Source organism: Bidens hawaiensis, unplaced genomic scaffold (assembly GCF_021521415.1).
Source record: "Bidens hawaiensis isolate Kalapana, Puna unplaced genomic scaffold, B.hawaiensis_p1.1 tig00045280_1, whole genome shotgun sequence".
NCBI lineage: Eukaryota > Viridiplantae > Streptophyta > Magnoliopsida > Asterales > Asteraceae > Bidens > Bidens hawaiensis.
Genome location: NW_027498038.1, coordinates 101,256 through 122,761, shown reverse-complemented (window position 1 = coordinate 122,761; position 21,506 = coordinate 101,256). Strand labels below are relative to the sequence as shown.

Here is a 21,506-nt window from a genome sequence, read left to right as displayed (position 1 = left end):
GAAAGATGATAGCGATGAATGATATCTAACTCTAACTTATTAGATTTATTTATACTAGTTAGCCAACTACATTCATTTATGTCTAACTACTTGACATAAATGTTCAACCACATTAGTTATGAAAACTACTTCATTAATGCCCAATTACTTGACATTATGTCCAACTACTAACTAGCCTCCTAACTCCATACACCATAATGGAATACATAGGCCCGAACCTTATAGGTCAGACTCGGTTAATTACCAGTATTCACCCCCTTAATTTCTGAGTTGGATTTCAGGAGGTCTTCAACTCTAAGTAACTCGCGCATCTCCTTGAACTTGAGTCTTCCAAGGGCGTTGGTTAAAGTATCAGCTCGTTGTTCTTTCCCGTTTATATGCTTGACCACTACATCCCCTTCTTCAACAGCATCCCGAATAAAATGATATCTGGCCTTGATGTGTTTGGTCCTTCCATGAAAAACAGGATTTTTAACGAGTGCTATGGCTGAAGTATTATCAATAAGCAAAAGTACTCCTTCCACTTGTTTCCCGGTTTCTTCACTTAACAGAGCTCGAAGCCATACAACTTGACAAGAGGCTACCGATGCTGCCATACACTCGGCTTCACACGAAGACAAAGCAACCATGCCTTGTTTTTGTGAACACCACGAGATAGGTCCTTTGCGAAAATAGAACACATGCCAGGTGGTACTTTGTCTGTTGTCTTCATCAAGGTTGTGAATGTTGTCACTAAAACCGGTTAACAACTTGGTAGTGCCCCGTTGATTACGTATACCCATGCTTTTCGTTCCCCGAACATACCTCAGAATCTGTTGCACCCCCTGCATGTGTGATTCCTTCGGGTCTTGCATATACCGACTAACAATGCCAACCGCGCATGCTAAATCCGATCCGGTATGAAGGAGATACCGAAGACATCCAACACGCCTTCAATACTCGGTTCCATCAACCGAAGCCCCACTCTCTTCTCGATCGAACTTAAATCCGGAATCCATCAAATATTGAGCCGAGTTACACACTTCCAAACCGGCTTGCTTTAGAATCTATAACGCGTAACTTTCTTGCTTAATAGACATCCCGTCATTACCTTGATTCACTTCAATACCAAGATAATACGACAATTTCCCAAATCACTCATCTCGAATTGTTCCCGCATTTGACCCTTAAACGCCTTTACTTCTTCAACAATCAATATGACTTGGTTGATTTCTTCACGTACGACTTGTTCCTCTATACATCTTTTGAAACCCATCTCACTTAGAACTCCTTTTATCTTTGAGTTCCACGCTCTTGGAGCTTGTTTTAGCTTGTAATGAGCCTTCGAGAGTTTATACACTTTATGAATCTCTCCTTCTTTCACGAACCCATCCGGTTGTTCAACAAACACTTATTCTAGTAAATCACCGTGTAACAAGGCGGATTTTACATCAATCTGATGTACCTCCAATACTTCACTAGCGGCTTGGGCTAGAATAAGTCGAACCGTTTCGAGTCGAGCCATGGGTGCGAACACCTCATCGTAATCAATCCCGTGTCATTACGCGCACCCCTTTGCAACTAATCATGCCTTCTACTTGTTTATTAATCCGTTCGGATTTTTGTTGACTTTGAAAACCAATTTTACCCCAATCGGCTTCACCCCATTAGGACAAACCGTAAGCTTCCACGTGTTGTTTTTCTCGATCGAATCCAACTTGACTTTAATTGCTTGAACCCACTCTTTACTTTCTTTTGCTTCTTCATATTTTGTAGGTTCTTTTACAATTAAAAGCATTAAATCTTTATCGAGTACATAATCATTAAGGTATCTTGGTGGAACCGACACCCGTGTGGACCTTCTAAGTATTGGAATTGAATTGTGATCCGAAACTGAATTGTTGCTGTTGTTCGGGTTAGATGATGAGATCGAGCTATTGTTCGGCACAAAAACAGACTCATACTCATTTTCGTTATCGAATTGCACAATTTCCTCTCCCCAATCGATAACAAAATCTTGCCAAACACGCCCATTAACCGCTTCATTCGAATTCTCGGACCAATTCCACCCTTTACCTTCATCAAATTTAACATCCCGACACACCAAAACTTTCTTTGTGGTCGGGTCGAACAAACGAAAAGCCTTGGAACCATGCTTGTTTCCAAGATACAAAAATTTCTTGCTCCTATCATCGAGTTTCTTTAGGTGTTGGGTTGGAATTTTTGCAAATGCAATACAACGAAATACCTTTAGATGGCTTATATTCGGTTTTTGTTCTTTGAATGCTTCATATGGAGTCTTATCTTTTACCGCTCGGGTTGTTACTTGGTTTAGAACATAAGTTGAATGTCTAACACCTTCACCCCACATAACTCGTGGTACATTCCGAGCCTTCAAAATACTTCTCCTCATCTCTATTAAGGTTCGGTTTCTCCGCTCCACCACACCATTTTGTTGAGGTGTGAATGGGGCGGTGAGTTGTCGAGCCACCCCGTGTAACTTGCAAAATTCTATGAACTCGTGAGAAGTAAATTCTCCACCTCGATCCTTGCGAAGAGTTTTTATTTTCACTCCAGTCTCTGTTTCTACACTTGTTTTGAAACTTTTGAGTATACCAAACGCATCGTCTTTCGCTTTCAACATGAATGACAACATGTATCGGCTAAAGTCATATATCAAAACAAATACGTATCGGTTTCCAATTAAAGTGGGAGGGGTAATCGGCCCACATAAATCTCCATATATTAACTCCAAAATCTTTGAAGCCCGAAACGAGGCTTGGACCGGAAACGAGGCCCTTGTTTGCTTTCCCATTTGGCAAGCTTCACAAACTTCATGTGTCAGGTTTTTAGTTGGTAACCCGATCACTAGTTCTTTACTAGCCATTGACTTCAATGAGTCAAAATTGACGTGACCAAATCAGTCATGCCATGTTTGAGAATCCGGGTCTCTGTTTACATGTAAGCACATGTTCTTTGCCACAATCATCTTGACCTCGTAAAGTGGGTTCATCTTTGATACTTTCATGATTAGCCTACCGCTAGAATCATACATCCAAAGATCGTTCCTTTTTAAAAGGACCTCACACCCATTATCTGTAGCTTGACCCAATCTCATAATATTACACCGAAGACTAGGTATAAAATAAACATTTGTAATTTTTTTTACATCCTCGTTGTTGCAATGCAACATAATAGTGCTTTTCCCCTCAATTTTGACTTGGGAAATGGGAATTTTCAACAAAACGGACTTGGCCTACCACTCTTTCATCAAGATTAGAAAAGAACGACCGCTCTCCCGTCATGTGATTGCTAGAACCCTTATCAAGGTACCAAATCCCTACTTCCGGTCCTTTGGATTGGTACCGCTTGGTAAAACTTTCTCCTCGTTTAAGTAGACCGACTCATCTACTTGTTGTAACATCATTAGGGTTTTCTTAGCCTCGGTTAGATTTGCTTCCTTTTTTCGTTTGGGACACGAGGAAGCGAAATGACCCATTTGATCCCATTGGTAACGTTGTAACGTTGACTGATCTTTACCCTTCTGTTTTTCATCAGTTTGTTTGAAATTGTCTCGGGTTCCTCGGTTTTGGCTATTATCTCGACCTTTACCTCAACCCCTACTCCGATTCCACTGGTTCCTCATCCCCTTCCTCTACTTGATTCATAATTCCAGTTATCAGAATAATGAAATAGTTTATGTTGATCTATAGATTGGGGGTCTTCGTCTTTGGTTCGTTCTTCATAAGCCTTGAGCCGACCCACTACGTCTTCAAACCCAACCGTCTATAGAGCTAGGATTTGTTCAAGCGAAGCAAAAATATGAAAAAATCGACGAGGTAGGCTTGTGAGAAATTTCTTGACAATTTTCTGCTGCTCGAAAGTCTCCCTGATGTGGCAGTATTCGAAGAGATCTCCGATATTCTGTTTGCGTAATCATCGATCTTTTTTGAATCTTTCATCTTCAAGGCATCAAACTCAGCTATCAAATGTTTGGAGCCTTGCTTCCCTTACCCTTTCGGCACCTAGATATCGGGTTTTGAGTGCTTCCCACATCTTTTTTGCCCAGTCTAGACTGCCAAATTGCATAATCTGTTGTTTGGGTATAGATTGGAAAAGTAGGGCGGTCGCCACATTATTTTTCTTTTCATCAGCCGTACCGGGATCTATCACACCCCGTACGCTATGTACATTAAAAATAACATTCATGCGAAGTGCCCATACCGTGTAGTTTGTTGCTGTTAATATTGGGCATTGAAACGAGCCCGAGCTGCTGCCATCCTTGGCCAGTGGCGGTGGTGTAGCTGAGTCACCCATGACTTGATCAAACACGACTTTGTTTTATCGATTTATTTCAGCAGCGACGAACGCTTATCGATTGGTCCGTGAACAGCTCTAATACCAATTCAAGTCCCAAGCCAATCAATAAACGAACAAAGAAATAGATCAAACTCCATTTATTATTATATCAAGGAAACTAGCTCAAAACCTTAATACAACAAACTTTGAAAGATGATAGTGGGAGGTGATATCTAACCCTAACTTGTTAGATCTATTTATACTAGTTAACCAACTTGCCAACTACATTCATTTATGTCCAACTACTTGACATATGTCCAACTATCAACTAGTCTCTTAACTCCATACGCCATAATGGAATACATAGGCCCAAACCTTATAGGTCCGACTCGGTTAATTACCAACAAAATGGTTATCTCCGTCCATTTGGTTATGAATGGATCAATTTGTTCTATGCTTTTCCTAGCATTTGAACAACACCATTACAATTTGCATATATAAGACAAACGGGTAACAAGCTATATTGTTATTCCTTTTTGAATTACAAAATCAAGTATTTTAAAAACCATGTTGATAGATCTTAGATATATAACATTATTATGCATGACCCGTTAGAATCGACTAAGTAGCTTCACAGCTTCAGGCGCGAGGAACCAAAAAATATCAAATAAAAAATGTATAAATGCATATTGATTGTCAAGACACAAACCAACCAAAAGATTTATCACAATGAAAGATTAACAATATTGATATACTCTACTATAATACTGGATATTGGATTGCATTACTGCAACACCATTATTATGTAAGGACATTGTTTTCTCCATCAATCTTCAAATTTCGTTTTTGAAGTTGGAACACACTGACCTTCGTTTGAATGTCTATATGTGCGTGATGCAAGAAGCACAAGTTTGGCTCACATTTTATAAATTATAAAAGTATAAGTTGTTAGTTTTTTGAATGATACACGTATCATATTGTAAACTCTTAAATTGATGATAAAAAAGTGGGAATTACTCTGTAAAATAGTAACCAAGTTTTATGACTGTTCCAATCAGGTCACTGATATAATAGTTTGTTTTAATCGAATCACTAAACTTTTAAAATTGTTTCAATCCTAGACATATGACCTGAAGAGTAGGTTGTCCAATTTATATTCAAAAAAATATATAAATATAACATATAATTAAAGTCAATATAAGATACTGCTTCATTTATGCTATATATAAAAATCGGGTTTCAATTTCTCTGGCAGGTTTTTCGGCGGATCCTCATCGGAGCATGCTGCCATGGCCGTAATTACAAGTCCCGGAACTTAACACACCCGGTTTTGAACTCCGGGTCGTCATCGTACCTGTTTTAAGTGTCCAACCTGGCAGAAAAATGTTACCGGCTGGAAGAACGTGTACAGAAGGAGAAGTGACTATTTTTTACTGTAGCTGGACCGGGTCCGGGTCAGACCCGGTTTTTGGTCCAGTGGGTAACTGCTAATGGAAATCTTGCCAGGTTGAGTTTGGTTGAGGAACGTAGTAGATTAGGTGGTGGTGTTGTTGATTTTGGCTAGTGGTGGTTACAGTCTTGGTGGTGGTGGTGGTAGGTGGCTGAAGGTGGTTGCTGAGTTGCTAAAGGTGGAGGTAGGTTGGTGATCTGGAAACCAGGAACAAGAAGTTGAAGCAACCGGAACTTCTTATTGTGCTTTTATTTTGTTTGTTTTACTAATTTTAGTAAAACTTAAATAACCTATTATCTAGGTAAAATTTCTTGAAAAAAAAAAGTCTAAATAACCTGTCATTTAGGTAAAATACCAAGGATTGGAACAGTTCTAAAACTTGATTACTATTCTATAGAGTAATCCCAAAAAAATGATAACTAATAATGTAAAAAAATTCGTGGTATTAATCGTAAGCCAGTTTATTAGTTGTTAGCTCAGTAGTTAGATATGATGTAGTGGTAGGAAATATTGTTTTTTTTAATGGAGACTCAAGTTCAATCTTCACAGACAACATTTTGGAAAAGGGCATGGATGGCACAATGAAGGAAGATTGGAATCTTTGTGATCTCTGGCTCGATCCTGAGGACGTCCGGGTTTTACCACCAGTAGGTCTTGGGGGGGGGGGGGGGTTTCCTCGGAACTGGATATAACTTGGAGGCGCTTAAGAGCTTCGTGCGGCTGGATTGTGTGACAATCCTCGATTTCGGGTTAAATTGTATTTATTTTGTATTTGTTTTTATGTTGTAAACCGAACCGATTTATATCCCGAACATTTCAAATATATAAAATATTGGATTTTATGTTACTAAAACATTCCCGCTTGTCTAATTTGAAAAACCCCTTTTACGGATTCGAAAACGGACTTAAAACGCTCAAGATACATCAAAAACGAACTTCCGGACGCGAACCGACGTGCTGACCAGCTGCAGATCAGCAGCAGACCAGCAGCCCATTTTTTTATTTTTTATTTTTTTGTTGTTTTGTGACTTGTCTTGACCCCTCTTGCATGCAAACCTTGATATCACACCCCATGCTTGACCCTTTCAACCCACTCTATATATACACCCCTATCCCCTTCATTAGTCCTTGCTCATTCATCTCTTTCTCTTCTAATTCTCAAGCATTCAAAGGTGTTCTTCATATTTTTTTTGGCAGTTTGACTTTCCAAAGTCAAACTGACCATAGTCTTACATTATAATCAACTTGTTAACACTTATTTATACTTGAAGATTGTTATACAACATATATATAATAACACCCTTTGTACCTTCGGTGGGCATTTCTCCAGTCTCGGTCGGTTAAATGTCCGGCCCATAAGACAAAGCTACATGGAGGACTCGTAGTAGTCCTTGATTATATATATTTTCTGCATCTAACTATCAAACTAGTTATACTTGTTTAACTTCTGCTCATCTTAGTTTTATTTTACATTTTGAGTTCCATGGTTATGGGCTTGTAGAGACTAGCCTCGGTTATTCCGTAAATAGCTCCAAACCGGAAGCCGAACTCTTGTTTACTAGTTTGTTTAAATAGTTGTATAAACATGTTTTATGTAAGATTTGAGTTTCTAAAATCATTTTAATTAGTTCCATGGTTATGGGTTTGTAGAATCTAACCTCGGTCTTATCCCGAAACAAGATCCGAACCGAAAACCGAACTTTCGTTTAAAGACTTTGTTGTTGACTTTTTGTATGTAAAACTTTGGTATTATTATTTATAAATTATTTTACAAGTTCTATGATGTTTGGACATGTGGTAACCATTCTTGGCCTTATTCCAAGATAAAAAAAACCGAACCAAACCGAACTAAACCAAGTTTACTCGCTTAAGACACACAAGTGTGTTTTTAACCATTAAAGCTTATATATTTATTTAAAAATACTTTTTAAACTGATTTTAATTATTTTCACAAAGTACTCGGAATGTTGAATCCAACTTGATCTTATAACAAAGTTTGGACCGACTAAACCGAACACTCGATTAACGGACGTTGTTAGTTCTAAAACAATAGACTACATACTTGGTTAAGTCTCTTTAAGATTTATTGAGTTATCTCATACATTTATTATTTTGGGAAAGTTGACTTTGGGTTTGGTCAAGTCACCAAGACCCGAACCGACCACCCGAACCGACCACCCGAACACTCGTTAAAACCCGTTTTAGTATCTATATTATAAAGGGACTTGTTTTCTTGCATTTTTACCCACCTTATTACTTAACATAGGTTGAGTAAAATTAAGGGCTAGATACTTTAACCCGGTTTCGAGCAAACTTACATTTTTAAAGGACTATTATTATAATTTCTTAAATATTTACATTTTAAACCTTAAACTTTAAATTGTTTATATTTCTTATAATTTATTTTCATTTAAAGACTTCCAAGACAACTTTTCTAATACAAGACTTCTTCTCCTTTAGGCTTCGTTCGTAAAACTCATCGTTCCGGTTAATCTCCAAAGCATCAAATCTTTCAAGTTTATTACTTGAATGTGAGTACTTTCATCCCCCGTCTTCACTCTTTTATATTTTGGGGGTGACATTGCAAACTTATTCAAATCCAAATGATTTATACTTGAGTCTTAAACCACAAACTTAATTGTATACTTCACTTAAATAAATGCTCGATTTGGTGATTATATGCTTATATGTTTAAGTGCTAATGTGTTTACCGCTTTTGGATGGTTGATTCATAAATCCGAGTATATCTGGCATCCCCTTATATAAAGGTGTCGTTAATGTATTCATATTAACGATTTCATGCATAATCTGAGTATATTTGGCATCCCCTTATAGAAAGGTGTCGTTAATGTATTCTTATTAACGATTTCATTTATCTAAATTGTTGCTATTATTTATTGTTTTGTATACAAGTTGTGGAATTTCATATTATATATCTATTGTTCAAAAATTATGAAATTGCTCACCAACCTTTGTGTTGACAAAATCTATTTATGCAATGTTACAGGTTTGACTTTAGGTTGACTCAAGGACTTGAAGAAAAAAAAACGTTATCGAGACTATTAGGATATTAGCAAAACGAACAATATATTATTTACTATGATTTGAATTTGGTTATTGTATGAACAAGTTATGTGACTCTTTGTGTTTTTATGAATTTAAATGAGTTGATTAAATATTGTCACTTAATAGTGTCGTGTGCGATGAACAATCGGTTGCGCCCCGACGTTTCCGTCATGGTCGGGGTGTGACAGATTGGGCCAGCTGGCAATGGTCTTTTAACATTGGGTCATTCCGTACAGGGTAACTAGACAATTCTCTATTTGTTGACCGTTAAAAAAACAAAAAAAAAACTGTTTTTCATGATTCTAAGTTTTTTCATTGTTTTTAAAGTTACTTTACATTATGAATAGTAATACATCAACTAGTGTTATAAAAACCGGTATGTACCAGCCGACTAAGCTGTTATACCGAATTTCGGTAAGGCAACATGTATATAGAGTCTGTTATTTTTGGGCGATTTGCTAGAACATCGTACCGCCAGTTTTTTTTTAATATCTGTTTAAACCGACTAATCGGTTTTAAACCTAAGAGATTTTTGATATTTTTTGTGGCCCGTATTTTTAAATTGACTTTTAACCTAGTGAATAAAACTAAAATGCGTAACAATAGCAAACGACGATTCATTAATAAACCAATTTTGTATCATGCAAATCCAAGGTTGGTTTCTTTACATCTTTTGTAATTGATTAATTTTGTACACAAAGTACAAACTTCTTATCTAACTCGATCATTGTTCGTGTGTAATGTTTGGTCCATGTGTGATGTTTGTTAGTATACTTTTGGGTTAATTTTTGAGTTAAAGTTGCATTTATATGGAATTAATTGATAAACTATTCAACCCAGTTGAATCTCCTTGTATATTCCAGTTCAACCGGTTATACCATTTTTAAATCAAATCCAGTACGAGTGAAAAGTCGGGTTTTAAAACATTGGTATCAAGTTTAAATGCTTTTGACGTGTTCAAGAGCAATAGTAGTGTAAAATGTAAATTACATTATATTAAGTTGTTTAAGTGTTTGGTAGCTTATACAGATCATAAGTTTAAAAAGAATAGTTTACCTATATTCTAATAAAAGAAAATAACTAAGCACACGTGTTACTTAAAGATTCATTTTAGCCTAAATTTCTCGCTCAAACTATTCTTCTATATTTAATAAAAATTTATTTATGTTAGCGTAATTAAAACATATCATTCTATCATTTAATTACCTAAATTATAGAGATTAAAATATGCAAAATATGCATGTTACTGTTATGAATAATAATTATTATGGTTATCAACACGTAAAATAGATTAACCAGCTGGGCTAGCCCAGTTGGCCAGGCAAAGGATGGGAAAACACGGGGAGACCCAGGTTCGATCCCTAATGCCGACCGGATTTTCCCTGATGCATAAAGCCTGTCGTGCCTTCGGGCGGGGTGAACGGGGGTTTTACCGGGAATGCCAAATGATCCCTAGGTTCCAGCGTGGGTCCCGATAATGTCAACAAGTCTGGACCGAGGGTGATGGGGCCGTGAATGCGGTCGCATTATCACTTAACTAAGAAAGTCGCCGTTCAAAAAAAAAAAAACACCTAAAATAGATTTGGCTTATTCTTCAAGTTTTTCAATTCTCTATATAATATTATATTGTATTCTACACATTTTGATTAATGAAACCTCCATATTTCTCCCAACATCTCTTTCTCACATGTTAGGTTATTAGGCTTGTTTTACAACAAGTTATCAGCACGATTTGCTGCTTGAAGTTGGCTCGTATTATCGTTAGATCTGGATGCCACTTACAACATAAGAGAAACTGGATCAATGGTACATTTTCTTCTCACAATTTATCTAATAGCATCATGAAAAAGTAATTATTAATGCTCTTAAAAGAATGATGCAATGCGTTTTTCGATTGCAACAATGGAATTTGCATTTTCCTTCATGCCCATTATTTGAATTCGGAAAAGGGTTTTAAAGAATAATAAAAACCATTATTGAGTTGAATATATAATTATGTGATGGAAATGTGGGCTTCCACGTTTATAACTTTGTGTTATAATAGTAAATTTTATAAAAGTTAAATATTTGTATGAATAAGTAATACGAATAAATAAATAAATTGATTGCTAAAAGAAAAATCAAGGTCTATATATATATTTTTTCAGTTTTTATGAGTAAATCGATAAAGTCAATATTTTGTTCCTAAACTTACGGTGAGTGGTTAGCAAATTAATAGATAATTTTCATAAAATATTCTTTTGATAAGGAGCAATCAGAATTTTATACTTTTGTCCTTTTTTTTAAATGAATCTTTCTTTTTTAAACTAAAGAGTTTTAGAACAAACAAGTGAAAAAGTTATTCTGAAAATTTCCATGAACTTACCGTTAATGTATATTGCGACATTGGGTGATATAAATAAACAAGTTATTATGAAATATTTGCTGATTGACTGTGTTCGTATTAAATAGATTTAATGATTTGATCTATAAGATTAGTGGCCCAAGCACAAGAAATTAATATAGTTTTTTTTTCACATTTGTAACAAATTAGATGGATTAAATCAAGTGATTGATTTATGAATATTATTATATGCTACTGCAACAAATTTATTTTTAATCTATTTGTCGTGTTTGTTATTCAATTACATACACGATACTAATGATCAAACCAATATAGCATAATCAAGTTGATATGAACTTTATTCTCTTAAATTGCATTTAAATTGTTGGTTTATAACTGAACACCTATATATGTGAGATATGTTTTCTTACTTAATTACATAATAGAACAATATCAACTGAACCACCAAGATGTTGATAACTTAGCATGATATTATCACATATTAATTATTTTAGTAATGATTCTTTATTTCATATATGATATGTCTTATATGTGTTTGAACCATCCTTATGTTTCGTGTAAGTGATAGTATTTTATGTTTGATATATTTTTGATTTGGTTATACCTTGATAGGATAATAATACATAACTACTGTATATTTGTAGTTGATGAAAATGAATTAACTTAGTAATGCTTTATTATAACTCACTATATATGTTGACATGTTATAATATTATGTATGGTATAATTTGATTTTATGTGTGCATTGCACTTTATATGCTATTATTTATTTATATACATAGTATTGAATAGAACAATTAAACTGAAGTTTTGTTTTATATTACTCCCATTATGAATAAACCATGAAAATGGTTTGGTTTTATATCATTCCCTAAATCTCATTATCGTTTTACAAATGGCCGTAAGATTTAAGACCCACATGATATACATGACTAGGTCATGTCACCGTTTCTCAATTTATATTATTTGAAGAGAAAGTTAATTTATAAGGAAAATCTTGATCATAAAATTTTCATTTGTCACACTTGTGATATGCTCCTGAAGTAGTATATCATTAATAGAGTATAAAAGGTTTGAAGTGATTTTTTGTCCACATGTCTAAAAAAATATTGGGAATCTTTGAAAGTTGTTTTTGTATACTTCATTCCCCGAAGTGAATTTGATAATAAGATGATCCTTGTGATCTTGGGCATAATTGAGAAAATTGATATGATGATATTCATGTGAATAATGAGATCGACCATCATAAGTGACAAAGATATTTATCATGCGAATAATGAGATTGACCACTAGAAGTGGCAAAGATGTTGATCATATATGAGAACAAATTATGGCAATATAAAAGTGAAATCACATGATCACTTGAGAAGATGATACAATGTTCTCTCATAAATATAATCATATATTAAAGAAGCATAATACATATACGATCATAAACCTGAAGTTTATGAATCATGATTATCTAATGGCATGACTGGTTAGACCACACCGAGTCAATGATGTGAAATTTATTGAAGAACCAAATGATTCTTTTTAATAATTATACATGTAATATTGCTCTCAAGGGGATTATTTAATTACCAACTAAAGGAGGGTGTGAATCCCTAAATGTTATGGAATGGGAAAAGGATACACATATCCTAACATGATACTATTTAGTGTTTTTAAACCGATGCATCGTCTAAATGGTTATCAATTTCACAACATGAAGTTTGTGTAATTTGTGGCTTAGCTAATGAGATAGCAAGCACAATATTCTAGATTTTTATATTTATTTTGGTAAATCTCTATTAATAAACGATTTGATTTTGTTGAGAGGATTATCAAACGTTTACAATTGTTGCAACGTCAATGATCATGAGAGCAAAAGTTCATGTTTTATTTGAGTATTTATCATTTTACATGCATTCACATCGAGCCAACAAGTTATGATACTTCCTCCCCATTGTAATAAGTTTTTGGTCAGTATTCATGTATCTCTCATCTAATATTTCGTGTGTATTATATATTGATATTAATCCACCACAAGACACAAAGATGAGACCATAAAGAAAGTTGGGAATTTATGTTGGGTATGAAACACTTATATATTGTTATTTTCTTAGAGCTATTAATGAGAGATAAGGTTACAACTTATTGGTTTTCATTATAAGTGAGTTAACATTCTCAACATTAGGGAATATATAATGCAGTTGGAAAAAAATGAGCTAGAATGAATTATCATTGATCCTCAAAGTAAACTATATGAACAAAAAAGAAAAGTTCAAGGGATAATTCATTGAAAAATTAATAAATCAATTACCAGACGCGTACACTAACCTATGTAGAGTGACTAAGTCACATAAATCAACTGCTTATGCTCCAATTACTATAAACGTCCTGTAAGGACAACCATACATTGGTAATGACTAGTGAGTCTAAGGCACGCCTGAAGCGTGGTAGACTAGTCGATTCCAAGAATAATGATTCCTCGAAAATTGGAGCAAGTAATAAAGATGGTCAAGTCGAGGTATAGTAAAAAGGTCTCTTGAAAGACATTAGACATGATGGTTATTGAAAAACCTCAGATACCTGAAAACAAAAAGCTCTCAATAAATTATCATATATCATGTCTGCAAAGATATATGGAATCGAAATAAAATCGACGTCGTTATATATTTTTTTTATATACAATATATAGCTTAAATTATGGAATGATGAGGATCAAAATTTAAGATCTGCCTATGAATAAAAACATATTAATGATTGGCCAAAGTGGAAAGACGCAAATATGGCAGAGTTGAATTCTCTAAATAACAGAAAGTTTTGTTGGTCCAACAATCCGTACAACTAAAGTTGTAAAATGTGTTAGATATAAACGGATCTTTTATGTGAGTTATGAAAATTCAGTTAAGAGATATAAGACAAAAGTGGTGGCACAAGGATTTTGCAAAGATCCATGATTGATTTTGAGGAGACACATTCTCCAATGGTGGAAGCAATGACTTTGTGATACCTAAATAGTCTAGTAATACAAAAAGAGAATTGATATGCGTCTAATAAATATTGTGATTTAGTTGATACTGAAAGTTTACATGAAAATCTATGAAGGATTTGAATTATCAAATCATGTAAATCAAGTTCTCGAGAACATTATGACTCATGTAGTGTCCATATTCATATTTGAATATGTTATGATTATTTTATATGTTAAATATAGCTGGAACTCCTGAAGAGTTCCTAAGCACGTGAATGCTTAAAAGGTTAATTGAAGCATCTTAAAGATATAATTCTTGTACACCAATAAGCATACATAGAATAAATTGTACCTTATCATATCTTAATTAACAAAGAATGGTACAATATAAATTTTGATATATGATATAGAAATTGATGTGCCAAATGAGTAAGTTTGTGGAGCAAAAAATCTTGAAAAAGTGAATGAACATGCATTATTTGTCAAGATGAAAAGAAATCCATGATGGATTGAAAATGCATGGAGTTGTGATTATTACGTATGGACTAATATAGTCAGATTGAACGTGGTATGATCAAGAAATATTTTGATAAGAAAAGGGAGATAAGTTAGATGTAACTAGTCATGGTTTTATCAAAATTTTACTCTTAAAAGTTCATATAATCACAGTTTACAGTGATGATGTACACATGTAACGTCCGACTTTTAGAAATAATAAATAAAGTAATATTTAAATAAAGTTTGTTATTTAATCGTCGTATAATAATAAGTCATAAATTAAAATGAGAGATGTTAGGCTTAAATGGATATGGACTTAAAAATAAAACATGGACTTAGTGGATTAATGGGCCTAAGGTCCATGAGCTAAGGGTATAAGTACCCCTTAAACCTTCCCTAAAACCCTAGATCTCATAATTCCATACCTTTCCATTTTTACCAACACATACTCTCCCTACCTTGAAACCCGAGAACGAGATCCAAGTTGTTTTAGTGATTTCCGCATCCAAACAACAAGAAGAATCAAGATCTAGCTCGTGTCAAGATTTAAGCTCTAAAACGAGTATCGCTAGAGGTACGTTTGTAGTGTAAAGGTGGCTCATTTGGTGTCGGTTCTCCATGAAAATTGGTAGAACCATAGATCGGGGCCTAAAGGTTAATAAAAATATAAACTTGACGTAAAAATGTGAACTTTGAGGGTCAGATTCTTTTAACTCGTTAGTTAAGTTCGGCTCGTTCATGACTTGTAGATCTAACGCGAGTTTGGCTCTTTGCAAGCCTAGAATATAATATTTGAAGCTTGAATCTAACCAAGTTTATATTTTAGTTGTTAATATTAATAGAAATAAATTAATAAAAGTATTAATAATAATAATAATAATAATAATAATAATAATAATAATAATAATAATAATAATAATAATAATAATAATAATTCTCGTAAACAAAGAAGAAAGAAGAAGGAAAAAGAAAGGAAAAGAGAAAGAAAAGAAAAAGGGAAAAGGAAAGGAAAAGGAGCTCATGATGAGCAGCCAATGTGTGTATAAAAGGTTGGGAAGATAAACATTAAACACAAGACCATGCTGGTGGAGTGGTTGAGACACAATATGGGAAGCGAGAGGTCACAGGATCGAATCCCGGATCTCGCGCGAAATACTTTTTTTATGCGAAATGGGTCATGCGAAAAAGTTCATGCGAAGCGAACCAGCTCATGCGAAGCGAAAAACAAGTTCATGCGAAGCGAACCAGCTCATGCGAAGCGAAAAAGTTCATGCGAAGCGAAAAAGTTCAAGCGAAGCAAACTGAATCCAAGCGAAGCGAACTGAGTCCAAGCGAAACGAGTCCAAGCGAAGCGAACTGAATCCAAGCGAAGCGAATTATGGGGTTCATGCGATGTGAACTGGGCCATTCCTACTTAATCCAAGATAATCAAACAAAATAAACCAAACCAACCAACTTCGTTATCTCCGTATAACCCGATATATTTTAAGATAAATAATCAATTAAAGAAAAGGAATATATTTGTATATTTATATATAATTAAGAGAAAGGTACATATATATATATACATACACAATAATATATTAAAGGAAAGGAACATGTATTAATGAAGAAGATATATATATATATATATATATATATATATATAATGGGAGGATATGAATGCAAAATAAAGAGCGTCGTTAAATAAAGTTATTTCGTTAGATTTGTTAGTCTAAACAAACGAGCCTAGCCTATAAAGTACGCTAGACTAATAAATACGAATCTAATTAATTATGTTAGTACGTGGTCAATTAATGAATATATGTGTTAAACAGTTAGCCGCGCACAACTCAGGAAGAGCATTACTATAAACGGTGAACTTAACAGGATCCAGGTGAGTTCTAGCCCCTTTTATGTGTTATCTTTTCAGGGCTGTGTGCATACTACGATGTGTTTAGATTTATACACTTAACTTAAATGGTAAGTGTATATTAGATATATGTTTGCGTATGAATATGAATGATATGGATTGTTTAACTAGTATGCATGTGATGTTATATTAGTTATGATTGAAGGAAATAGAAAGGAAATGTAATGAAGGTAGAATGGTATGGTATGTTAGAGGGCACCGGGCGCTAATAATAACCGAGGTATGTAGGGCACTGGACCCTTATAATATCTAAGGTAAGTAGGGACTGGACTCTGAGGAGATCCAAGGTATGAAGGACACCGGATCCTTATAATTCCGAGGTATGTAGGGCACTGGACCCTTATAATATCCAAGGTAAGTGAGGACCGAATCTTTATAGTATCCGAGGTATGTTATTAGTATGAAAGTATGAATGTAAGTATGTATGTACGTATGTATGATTGAATGATAGACGAACGAGTAAGTATCAATACATATCTTCGGACGGTATTGGTAAGTAAGTGGATGTAATGTACGTTAATTAACTATAACTAACTCAGCGTAGTTGACTTTTAGTATGCACGCAGGCAAGTAGAATGAGACAAGTTGCTTGATGAGGACATGTGGCAATAAGAGGAAGACTGGCATCGCTATGAAGAAGACACCGTGTCGTTTAATGTTTTATGTTTTATGGATTTATGTTATGATGTTTAAGACAAGATGGTTATGTTATGAATAAATGAATGACTTTTATTTCCGCGAAATGTTTTAATTAACTCTGATTTTACGAATTATGTGAATGAGTAATCCAACCAGCAAGAAAGTAGGGCATCTGGGTAGGGAGCCATACAACACATCATCGAGAGAAACTGCAGAACTTTTAGAAGAAGAATTTTTGAAATACCTTGACATGATGTGACTATTACTCGACTTGCAGTTCGAGTATATGTGTAATTATATGTTTATTAATCCATCAAAGTACATCTAAAAGATGTTGAGACATTTTACCAAAGACAAGATTCATTCTTTGAGTACGTTAAAGGATGCACAACAATGCACTCTATATCATTATTGGTTTAGAAGCATCATAATTAAATGCATATGCGTTTTAATATGCCTTGCTAACTATACATGATTTTTATATCATTTGTTTACATTTATCAGCATGTGCCCAGTTAGGATACATCAGAATGGGTTTATACATATATTACAGGTATGAAAGATACGAGTTTATATTTTACTAACCCACCAAAACAAGTTTGGTTAGTCTTGTAGATACAAAGAAACATAACAAGGTCATGGATACAATGGTATATGTTTACGATACGAGGTGATATAATTTTTCATTTGAAGATCAAGCAACATTGTTCAACTTCAAGATTCACATGTCAAGGGCCAAGACACAAATGATTGAGTACGAAAGTTTTGAAGCTTTCATAGAAGATCGATATTTACCATTTCAACGGATATATAAATCAGGGGGAGACAATACGCGCTGCACTCTTTTTCCCTTAGCTATGGTTTTGTCCCACTGGGTTTTTCTAGCAAGGTTTTACGAGGCAACATCCCGAAGCGTATGAAATTGATAACCAAGGGAGAGTGTTATGAATAATAATTATTATGGTTATCAACACCTAAAATAGATTTGGTTTCTTCTTCAAGTTTTCCCATTCTCTATATAATATTATATTGTATCTCATTGTATTCTACACATTTTGATTAATGAAATCTCTCACTTTCTCCCTACATGTCCGTCTCTCATTCCTTTGCTATTAGGCTAGTTTCACAACAATTACATATATTTATGTCAATATAATCAAACTATTTATATTCTTAATGAAATCGTATCTACTTTTTTTTACTTGATCAATTTATATACACTTTTTAGTGTAGGGGACGAATGTGGTAAAATTTAATAAACGATATTTATAGGTATAAAGTGATAAAAATAAGAAGAAATTATGAATGAATAGTAATTGTATTCTAACATATTCATTCAAACTCTATAGATCCATTCTAATCAAACTATTTAATGAACGTATTCATCCATCTCATTCGAAACTGTAATACAAAAACGTATTCTATTTATGCTAATGAAATATTTTATCATTTTTTGTTAGAATCCACTATTTCATTTAAAAAAAATATAATTGCAACATATAAAATCATTAGGTGTATCCTTTTTATGAATATGAAGAAATTGCGTGACAATACACTCGTAGTCGTATGAATATTCCATTAAAAAATATAACTTGAACTTATAAACTACTTAACTTGATAAAATATAGTTTTTTTTTAATTTAATTATTTAATTTTTATAGCTTAATGTCTACAACTAGTTTATAATAAAAGAAAACAAAACAAGAACTTATAATTTGAAAAATAAATTTACGTGCAATTAATGACATAAATGGTTTTTGACATGCTCTTAGAATGTTTTAAAAAACCGGTAAATATCGGCAGGTAGAACCGGTTATATCTTATTTGGGTAAGGACCAACACGATATAGCCTGTTTATTTGGGCTTGCATGTTGGTCTTCGTACCGACGGTTTATCATTAAATACCGGTTTTAGCCGAGCCTTTTTTTTCATTAAAAAATAAATGGCCCATTTAATCTTTTAATTTGCGATTTAATTTTTTAACCCAACGCGAATTGGGTGACTGTTCCAATACCAATATACCATCAAGCTCACAACCAAAGATATGTAATTAAATCAATTTATTCCTGCCAATCTTCCATCGAAGCTTTATCAACTGATTTTAGTAGTGAGTTGTTCATGAACTGTATATTGATTTGTTATTTAGTATTGTAGTTGCTTTATCAACTGATTTTAGTAGCGAGTCGTTCATGAACTGTCTATTGATTTGTTATTTAGTATTGTAGTTGATTATATATGGTGGTATCTCTTAAAAAAAGTTCCTTATTTTGGATATTTTTTTTAAGGATTAACTATTGGATAACCTTTATTATGATATCATGTACTTTCGGACTTTTTTGAGTTGACGTATTTTTATAAAATTACAGAGTTAACTAGTCAACTTGGTTGTACCTCCTTGTATAACAACCCGGTTTAACTGGTTATACCGTTTTTCAATCTAACCCAACACAATTAAAAAACCAGTTTTTAAACATTGTGTTCATAAGCAATCAAAGAAACAAAATAGTCTTGAAAGAGTTGCTAATTTATTAGTGCAAGTAATCTTAGTAATGATGTCATTAATTTATTATTTATTTTGTTTCTATGGAAGTTTTAGTTCACACAGAGGGCATCACAACTATTACGTGACCTGGGCTTTTCTTAATTTATATCCTCTTATTATATTGGTGAGCCAAATGGATGGACATTATGTGCTATTGGGATTTGGGGCTATTCAGGAACTAATAGGAACGAGCCCACATGGAGTAATTCAATGCTCCGTCTTTTTTTTTCCTTCTTTAGTTCTAGTTAAAAGTGTTCAAGGTTCCATTTTAAATCCATGTACTGTCAAAGTTGGTCATCTGTTTGGTTCACGATTGATATTTCTTTCTAGTTTTCAGTTTGGCTGGTTTAAAAAATTTCATTGTCGTGAACGGTTCGGTTTGCGATTTACACCAAAAACCAACCGTATCAAACCTGAACGGACTATTGGGTTAAGATCTATTTAAGTTTTCATTATTATATTCATGCATAAAACAAATTTAGAAAACACAAAGTTAAATGAACTCTTCTATTTGCACCAGGTTGCTCGTAAGACATTCCATGATCATAAAACAAAGTTAAATGACTTAATTCAGATATGTGATTTGTGTTAATGTAAATAAAATTTTATTTTCTCCAAGCTGTAAAACTAAACTACGGTTAGGTTTGGTTTGGTTTTAAATTTCAGATATACTTTTGACTTTCAATAATTAAAAACCTTTACTAATCCTAGTTACCGGGCTTAAGTTTTCTTTAAAAGTTAATGTTAGAGCCTTGAGCTCAGAAATTATTTCCAATCAATTTTTTTAAAAGTTAATCTTGTGCACAAGGCTCGGAAGTTAATCTTGTCTGATACCTCTGGTATCAGAGTCTTGTGCTCAAATTTTTAAAAGTTAATGTTAGAGCCTTGAGCTCAATAACAAATTAAACATTAAGCCTTGTGCTCAATAAAAATGGAAAATAAAAATTTTCTAACTAAAGATGATTCTGATGAATCATACCAACAAAATACTGAAGTTATCAATTTTAGTGAAAACGAAAGAGGTTTTCAGTTAGATTATATGATTAATTCTGACCGATTAACAAAAATAAGCAAGCTTAAGTTCAAGCTTCATAATAGGCATGTTTTTAATCAATCTAATAGTTTACAAAGCCTAATTTCAAAGGCTTTTTCAAGAAAAAATAAATCCTTTGCTGCTTTAATACTGAAGAATTTTCAGTAGATATAAAGGATACATCGAGAAAAGTATTTTTGCCCATCTTAACTAGAGGAGAAATAACAAAAAGACTTTTGACTATTAAACCCGCATTAAGAAAATCAATACCCATGGTGCATATAGGAGCAGTAAAAATCCTACTAAAAGCACAATTCAGAGATGGAATTAATTTTCCTATTAATATGGCTGTTGCTGATAATAGAATCATTAACAGAGAAGATGCTCTCATAGGGGCAGTACAAGAAAATTTAGCATATGGTAAATTTATGTTTACCGTATATCCTAAATTTGCTTTACATCGAGATTCAAAAGATTTCGATAAAACTCTTAGTTTCATACATCAGTGTGAAAGAACTAATCTTATGGAACTAGGAAATAAAGTATTTACGATTAAGTATTTAATATCGTATGCTATAACCAACAATGCTCATTCTATAGAGTATAAAGAAAAAGAGAGTATAACAATCGAAGATATATTCTCAGATATAGGAACAGTTGAGAAAAGTAAATTTACTGAACCCTCACAATTACAGGAAAATTGGGCAATTAATATAGCTTGAAATAAACAAATTCTAGAGTCTAGACCCAGACATACCTTTTCTGGACATACTCCAAGAATTAGAGAA

At 33.6% G+C, this 21,506-nt stretch overlaps 1 protein-coding gene across 1 annotated transcript; it reads left to right on the top strand.

The window, feature by feature from the left end:
- Positions 1-21,062: 21,062 nt before the first annotated feature.
- On the top strand, positions 21,063-21,440 carry LOC143595518 (uncharacterized). Its single transcript, XM_077074507.1, has one exon. The coding sequence runs from the start codon at positions 21,063-21,065 to the stop codon at positions 21,438-21,440; it is 378 nt and encodes a 125-aa protein (XP_076930622.1).
- Positions 21,441-21,506: the final 66 nt, after the last annotated feature.

Coding starts and splice junctions, on each gene's coding strand:
- LOC143595518 (XM_077074507.1), top strand. CDS start 21,063: ATGGCTGTTGCTGATAATAGAATCATTAACAGAGAAGATGCTCTCATA.